Below are 8,624 nucleotides of genomic sequence, written 5' to 3'. Positions count from 1 at the left end.
AATAAGCTTAATGGATAGTATATACTTACCTTTATCAAATACTACTAGTCAAGTCAGAAGATATTGACAGGTCTACAATCTCTTACCTTTCTTAAAAAATAGAAAGATAATAGAATGCCTGTAACTGTGTACATATTAACATTCCAGAAAGGCCTGGAGTGAAATGAATAAAAATTGACACTAAGTGGCATCCATAAAGGCTAGAAATAGCTTCATGCAAGCTTAGTTTAGATTTTGCAGGGCAGGTTTTACTTCCAAAGGGTTACAAAAAAGTCTTTGGGTTTTCAGTGCTCTTTGAATTTTGCAATTACAGATAAATGACTGGGAACCTGTAATAATTTCCTCCTATGTGTCATTTATAGGATCCGCACTCTGGGAAACAACTTGTAGAAGACAAAATAAAAACCAAAACTCTGTGGAATTCTGCCTTAGCTACCATCTTTGAAGTATTTTATACTTGCCAAGTATAAATTCTTAAGATATTCTACTTGAAATAGCTGAAGAATCCCCTCTCTGGGACAGGTGCAGATTAAAAGAGCGCCACTCCATGATTTTCATAAAGGAGAAAATAAGGAAGGCAGCCCCTGTGGGCAGACCTGGGCCTACATGAGTTGATAGAGTTGACGGTATAAATGTAGAGTATTAAGTTCCCAGTGACCGGAATGACCTTGTGAACAAAGAGGACAACTTTGCCAGTTTCCCCCTCTATTCAGCATATTTCGTTTCTCAGGTAAACATGGCTTAAAGCACGAATGAGACGAAGCCTCAATGTTGGTGTCTACGTGGAGGCTTCCCGGATAGCCTGGATGTTCATAGCCCTTCAGAACAGATGGAAATACTGCATTTATCTTCATTTGTACCAAAAAGGTACAGATAGAATGATAATAACCTGAACAAAGCTCCCCTTTCAATCCAATTATTTAGACGCTTAGGACCAGAAGCTGCGAAACATAAAAACTGCAACCCGTATCTTAGTTATCTCGGCCTTAATGAGCTGCTGGCTGTTTTCCGCTGCACCCCCCTTTCCGGGGGTCTTGCTGAGGTCTCCGCGCAGAGGGCGGCTTGGTCATCCCGCCGCGGGGCGCCGGCCACCAGGGGGCGCTGCGGCCCCCTCCCTCTCCCGGGAGCGGCCAAGCCAGCCCGGTGGGTGTTTCTCTCTCCCTCTCGCGCTCTCTCCTCCCGGCCTCACATCCGGGTCTGGAGCGCGGCCGCCGCTGTCACTGTTGGTGCGGGCGCGTCGGGGCCGGGCCGGGCGCTGTAAATGGCGGCGGAGGGAGGCGGAGCGGCGGCCACGCTCAGCCCAGATCCCCCGAAACTTTAGGTTCGAAGCCCCACAACTTTCCGGGAAGCGCTGCCGCTCCGGAGGCGTGGACGGAAGGGGAAGCCGAGGCGGGAAGTCTGGGGAATCGGCGGGGAGCCGGGGAGACTCGAACCCGCGGCGGGGGCGGAGTCCACCAGTGCCTCGCGTCTCCGCGGCCCCCGCCTCTTTTTCTGCACCCTCCCGGCGGCCGCGGCCAGGGCCGGAGCCGCAGCCGCAGGCGCGCGCTGCGCGGAGCCCGGGACTGCGCCGGGCCTCGCAGGCGGTGGCGCGCCGAGCGCAGCCGGGCTCCCTCCTCGCGACCTCTGGGCCCTGTTGCTTGGGCGCACCTGGCGCCTGTGAGGCCGGGGCCGGCGACTTCGGGAAGCTAGCAGGAGGCCGGGCCACGCGCAGCCCCTGCCGGCCCAGGGTCCTGGGGCCGGGCCCCGAGTAGTGCATGCGGGGCGGGGCGGCCGTGAGCCGGAGGCGAAGATGGAAGGCTTAACGCTGAGCGATGCGGAGCAGAAATACTATTCAGATCTCTTCTCCTACTGCGACATTGAGAGCACCAAGAAGGTGGTGGTCAACGGGCGGGTGCTGGAGCTGTTCCGGGCCGCGCAGCTGCCCAACGACGTGGTCCTACAGGTAACGTCGCGTCCCGGGGTCGGCGGGCGGCTCAGGCCTGCAGTCTCCAGCCTCCGGGAGTGGGAGTGGGCGCCGATTCCTTGGGGACCGGCGGGGGTCTGGGTCGGAGTCCCCGCAGCGGGTAGGGGCCGCAGGTGCCCGGGAGGCCTGGACTCGCGCGGCGGCCGAGGGGGAGGGGATGGCTCTTAGAAGACGGAACTCCTCTGGTGGGGGTCTGAAGAGCCTCAGCCGGTATCCCCCACTACCCTGAGAATCTGTGCTCTGCACTGCAAGAGCTATCTCACGTGAAGGATCTTAGGTTGTTAATGTGTGTGAATCCTGGAACCTGGCATACAGAGCTTTTCGGATCCTGCGGAGTAGTGAAGTTATCAGTATGGGCAAAATGGTTTTTTAATTCTTGAATTAACCGAGAAGACGCGATAAAGTGAGTTTTACAGGTTTAGGCATCGAAGAAACTGTTTTATTAAAGGAAGCAAAATTCTTAGGGCAATTTTAAAAAATGTGAACTAGTGAGTAGTTTTACAAGTAGGCATACAAGAAGTTGTAATTATCTGTAGAACGTGTGTATGAAACTGAACAGTTTTTTTCAACAGGCGTTTGAAAGCATTTGTGGAACTTGCGGATTTAGGTTAGGAGATGAGTATTGAACAGCTGGTAGACAGAAGTGCGTATTTTCCCTAATCTGAAGCCCTGGAGGAGCAAGCCCTATAGGTTTCAAGCCTTCTTTATCATATATGCTTTTAAAACAGAAGACTTCCTAGAAATTCTTATCTAATGTATGTGGTGAGCATTAGTGCTACTCTGTTTAATGATTCATAGCTGCTAGTAGGAGTCTGTCTAAACAGCATATTAGGAACAGGTTTTAAGCATTCATCTTTTATATTGATCCAAGCTAGTTATTCACATCATCCACATCTCCAAAACTTAAAGCCACATGTGTAGGCGTATGTAGTGGACTGCAGAGCATTGGACCAGGGTTTTGAGGGCTGGGTCCTTGACCCTACTCTGCTGTTAACCAGCAATATGACTTTGGGTCAGGCACTTTCCCTTTTCAAGCATAAGTATGTTCATCCACAGAATGAAGGCAAGTTTCTTCTAACAAAAATTCTGTGAAGTATAAAAATGTCCACACACAGGCCTCTGTTTTAGAAGTTAGGTCCGCATTAACTATGACTAAGTTGAACGAGTTAGATCTTTTTACATGTTCTTGTGTTTTTATATTGCTTTTTTAAAATCTTGGGAGGAAAAATGTGGGATGTCTTACGTGCCAGTGAAGGGTAACGAGGAGTCCAATTTCATCCTGTTGAAAAGGGACAAATAGTAAATATTTTGGGCTTTGCTGGCCATATATGCTCTCTGTTGCATATTCTTCTTTGTTTTTGTGTTTACAAAACACAAATATGTAAAACCATTCTTAGCTCAGGGACATACAAAACTGATTCTGTGGTCTGCTAACAGAGGGTGCTGGTAGTGTGGTCTACAGGACTCTCCTCTTACAACTTTGGAGTAGGACTTAAAGATCTGGTCAGAACATGCTCATTAATGATCCTCTTTTTGCTCCTTTTGAAGAAATAACAGAATATACCTTCAAGTTAGGATCTAAATAAAATTAAGGAAAAGCCTTCTGTGTTCTATTTTGGTTTGTCTTCGAGGTGAGAAGGAGTTGAAATAAAACTTTCAATCTTTTTAATGATACGCAAAGACTTTAGAACTTGAAATGTAATTTTTAGGACAGACACATCAGCACTAATGAATCTTTACTTGAAACATGTTTAATCCAGTGCAAGTTATTTTTATGTTTTGCTCAATTTTATTAACATTCAAAAAATAAATTTCCATTGTCTTTTGGCATAAAGAGAGAGCTTAATTTCAGGGTTCAGTTACAAGTTGGAACTCCCTGAAGCAGAACTCTACAGTAATGTATACTAAATAGCAATCCAGGTATCTTGAAGGCAGTTTACTTAAAAATTGGTCTAAGATATAGACATACGAGACAAAAGGAGAATATGTGCTTACTTCCCTTAAGGGAGTTTGGGATTGTCTGAAAACAGTCCTCCATTGCTTTTTAAGTGGGAAACATTTGGGGAAGCTCATATCTAGTGCCGAGTTCTCTGCTTAACACTGGGCTAGGCATTGCAGGCATCAGAAGAGGAGTAAGCAGCTCTTAAGGATCTTGTCAATTACAGGAGTATTCATGTATAACATAAGGTAGAATGTATGCCATAGGAGAGGTGCCAAGTGTTATGTAAATACAAAGGAGGTATGACCAAGAAAGGCTTTTTGACTTAATTCAGATGGACTTTAAATTAGGGTGGAGTGAGGGGAGTGGAATTATGAGGGCTTCCAGGCAGAGAAAAAAAGGTGATCAAAAGCGGAAAGTGTAGGAGCCTTTTCAAGGACTAGTGCTTTCAGGATAACGGAACATAAAATTAGAAAGAAGCCATATTAGGAAAGACTCTGAAGAAGGGCAGCAGATACGATATTTCAGCAGGCAATGGAGAACCACTGAAAAGTTTCTGACTTCGAGTGGCAGAGAGGCTAGGGAATGAGACTCTTTTAGTGATCTGGATTGGGTGCTAGGTCATGGACTTCCAACCAGGGTGACAGCAGTAGAATAGAAAGAGACTGGATGTGTTATTGAAGGACTGCTGGGTAGCCACTATATGAGGTGCTTTGTGGAATAATGTTTAATTGAAGCCAGATTATCAAGGTTGGATGCAGAGCTTTGAACTAATTGTGAAGGTAACAGGGAGTGGTAGATTTAAAGAAATGACTCATAAAGCAGTGCTTTAGGAGTCGTTTGTCAGGGCCACAGGAATTAGAGGAATAAAACTGTAGACTTAACTTGGGGGCTGATTTTGTATGGCAGATACGAAGTAAGAAACTGGGCCAGTGGTACTCAAACTTGGGAATGAGGGTGATAATGGGGAAGGGGCATTTGGCAGTGTCTAGAGACATTTTTGATTGTCATAACTGGAGGGGAGAGAGCAGTTCTACTGGCATCTAGTGGGTAGAGGCCAGAAATGCTGCTAAACATCCTGCAGTGCACAGGACAGCCTCCACAAGAATTATGTACCCAAAATGTCAGTAGTGCTGAGACTGAGAAACCCTAACCTGGAATATAGTGGTGGGAGTGGGACAAACATGAGATATGGGCCAGGCACAGTGGCTCACGCCTGTAATCCCAGCACTTTCGGAGGCTGAGGCAGGTGGATCACCTGAGGTCAGGAGTTCGAGACCAACCTGGCCAACATGGTGAAACCCTTTCTCTACTAAAAACACATTAGCCGCGTGTGGTGGCGCATGCCTGTAATCCCAGCTACTCTGGAGGCCAAGGCAGGAGAATCACTTAGAACCTGGGAGAAGGAGGAGGTTGCAGTAAGCCGAGATCGAGCCACTGCACTCCAGCCTAGGTGACAGAGCAAGACGCTGTCTCAAAAAAAGAGAGAGAGAGAGAGGTAGTAGAGATTATGAAGGTAAACTCAAGAGGCCTGGGTTATTTGGCAGTGTTTTGCTGAGAGTACAATGGGGCAAGGATCATTCTTCGTCACACCACTCACAGTTAGAAAAGGGGCAGGAAGAGGGCTTACTTTTTAAAAGAGACAATGATGAGTTTGGTTTCAGACATTTTTAGATGGCAATTCAGATCTCTTGGGGACAGTTGGAAGTGGGTGGAGATTTGTCCTGCTGGTTCTTACAGCAGTTCAGGTTCAGGTGTTTGGGGTCTTTTCCTCTGTTTTGCTCACCTAGGTGTTTAGGGATGGGAGACAGTGTCACATAGACTGGGTATGCACATACATATCAGGACCTTGATTGGTACAGTAGTTTACAGTGTTTGTTAGTAAAAGTTAGGAGGGGACTGAGTCATCTGGGGACGTGAGTGTAGAGAACAAAGAACACCGAGCCCAGAACCAAACGAGGAAGGAGCTGGCATTTATTGAGTGCCTATTACGTTCTTTGACCAGGCAAATCATTTTCATGGAAGAACTCATTTGATCCTTGCAACACCTTGTGAAGTGGGTGTTATTCTTGTTTATTTTATTTTTTATTTTTTGTTTTTATTTTTATTTTTTGAGACAGTCTCGCTCTGTCGCCCAGGGTGGAGTGCAGTGGTGCGATCTTGGCTCACTGCAACCTCCACCTCCCAGGTTCAAGTGATTGTCCTGCCTCAGCCTCCTGGGTAGCTGGGACTACAGGCATGCGCCGCCACCACGCTCGGCTAATTTTTGTATTTTTAGTAGAGACGGGGGTTTCACCATATTGGCCAGGCTGGTCTTGAACTCCTGACTTTGTGATCCGCCCACCTCAGCCTCCCAGAGTGCTGGGATTACAGGTTTAGTCTTGTTTACTAAGAACTTGATAACAGGGAATTTAAATAATTTATTTGTGAATAGTTCGTATCTCTCCCTTACTATTATTCACCAGCTCTTACCTTCTCTGGTCATGTGGTTTGGGGGCAAGGTAAGGAATAAAATTCAGTTGGTCTGATTTTGACTTGCCCACAGTTCTTATGAACAGTAGGGATTTTGGAATATTTGATTTTGAGTTGCGTATCAACTTCCTCCTTTGCATAGTAAGTAGTTTAATGTATGATGATGTCTTGAAACACAGCCACTTCAAAGAAAGAGGGAGATTCTTGTAGTTGGTATCTGGGGCACACACAGATACAATTTTTCTTTATTACAACTGTCAGATGTTTTAAGGTGTGCTCATTATACTTGCTTTGGAATAGCAGAGGAAAATCTATTCTGAGTTTAAGAGTTTGTTTTTGAAGACAGAATGTCAATAGATAAACTGAAGGAGTGGATGCTTTGTAAAATTATGCTCCATGCCACATAATAACAAGATGAGGGGGAGAAAAATCTGGCTCATAGGATTTAATCATGAGGAATTTTGCTGTCTGCTGAGCAAGACAATATTCATTGTTGTGGCTTAAAAGTCAGCTTTTTCCGAGTAGTTTATTTTTTAAAGATTAGGAAAGATGTACTATTTACCACACTAATCAGAATGTTTTCTTTGCTTTCACCAAAAGCTTCTGTTTGGGAAATGTCTTAAAACTTCATACAGACTTTGAATGCATAATAGGTTGATAAAAGGTTCTAGTACTAACTGTTCTTTCATTGAGGTTTGTGAGCGATGTACCCTGTTAATGAAGCTGAAAATCTTTAGATCATTTGTGTTGAGCAATATCTTGGTAGAATATTTGAATAACACACATAAATGTAATGGGGAAAAGCAATAACAGTGAAACAAACCATTTTGTTTTTCTCTTGAAACTTGTTTAAATCAATTACAAAATCTGGCATTAGTGATAGGTTTAAAAATAGAAAGCAGAGCTCATTTATGTGTTGAAAGATATAAACTTAATAAGTCTCGGGTTTTTTATTCTGGAGTAGTGGTTTTTAGTTCTGAATTACTAAAAAATTATAATAAACTACAGAAATAATCTTGCCTTAATCACTTACCTATACACAGTTGAAAAAGATACTGTTTGTGAAAGAAGTCACAGTTAATGTCTTTCTGTAGTGTCCTATTTATTTACTTTTAAAATTTCTGTCTTCTTGAGTTTCTTATGTTAGTTTTAGTCATTTTGTTTGTTTGTTTTTAATCAATAGCCCAGAGTTAGAGTTTTAGTATATTGGGAATTCATGCCAAACATTTGATGGAACGACACAAGAGCATGAGAAGGTGGTATGAAGAGCACTAACTGTGGCAGGCAAGTTCCAGTCCTGGCATCAGCTAACTTTGTGACCCTGAACAAATCACAGAATGTCTCGTTTAGCTATGGAATTGGGTTTTCATGATTTCTGACTCAAATGAGACTATCTCTGTGTAGCAGCAGCTAATCTATTCCAGACACACCCCTTTAAAAGTAGCACAAAGTCTTGTGGTTAATTGCTCCACTATCTTGACACTGAAACTGGATTATTTGACATTCTTTGAGGACTATAAAGAGGAGATATATAGAAGAGGAAACTGATGAAAGGGTCATAAATCCGTGGGTGCTTAGTTCTTCAAGGCCATGAGAATTTGAAATGGGTGATAAGACTTGTCATTTCTGATGTTTTCCCTTATATATGTTTTATTTTCTGTAGCCTTTCCTATTGTAGATGCATCTGCACTCATCTTTTCCCTCTGTGTAATGGAAGTTAAACCATATACCACATTTCATTGAGATTTGATGAATTCTAAGACTTAGGCTTTTTAAAATTAAGAATACTACATCTCTTCTCCATTTTGTTTCAAGAATTAGCCATGTGTTGAATTTGGGGTCTATCATTAAATAATGAAGCCAGAATTTATTAGTCTGTCTCTTTTGGGTTGTTGATTCCTTTGAGATTCTGGTGTACACACTGGACATCTGCTTAGAAAACATAGTTCCACAGAATTTTGCACTTAATTTGTGATTTCTAGCCTTCCCCTAATTGAGTCAAGCTTATCTTATGGCCTTCTACATTAATTCAGTTTTAAGGAAGAGCACGCTGACCTGAGAAATGCTAAACATTTCTGTGTCTTAAATCAGTTTTAAATATTTGAACTAAAACTTCCTTGTGGCTGTTCTTTGTATACATGCAGTGGTGAAGGATAAAGACATGTTCTCTGACTTGTGCCAATGTCAAAAAGAAAAAAAATGGCCAGGCATGGTGGCCCGCACCTGTAGTCTCAGCTACTCGAGAGGCAG

At 43.9% G+C, this 8,624-nt stretch overlaps 1 protein-coding gene across 5 annotated transcripts in view; it reads left to right on the top strand.

Moving 5' to 3' along the window:
• The first annotated feature begins 1,208 nt into the window (after positions 1-1,208).
• The window catches only part of REPS1 (RALBP1 associated Eps domain containing 1), an 86,396-nt gene continuing 78,980 nt past the window's right edge, over positions 1,209-8,624 (top strand). For 2 of the 5 annotated variants that reach the window (XM_025383347.1, XM_025383345.1), the window contains exon 1: positions 1,594-1,942. In XM_025383347.1, coding sequence (XP_025239132.1) covers positions 1,790-1,942 — 153 coding nt within the window. In that variant the 5' untranslated portion in view covers positions 1,594-1,789. Of the gene's footprint in view, positions 1,943-8,624 lie in introns of all 5 variants that reach the window. The other 3 variants (XM_025383346.1, XM_025383348.1, XM_025383349.1) reach the window with 3 other exon arrangements.

Source organism: Theropithecus gelada, chromosome 4 (genome assembly GCF_003255815.1).
Source record: "Theropithecus gelada isolate Dixy chromosome 4, Tgel_1.0, whole genome shotgun sequence".
Taxonomy (NCBI): Eukaryota; Metazoa; Chordata; class Mammalia; order Primates; family Cercopithecidae; genus Theropithecus; species Theropithecus gelada.
The sequence above is the reverse complement of the archived record's forward strand: the minus strand, read 5'-3'. Positions and strand labels throughout refer to the sequence as shown.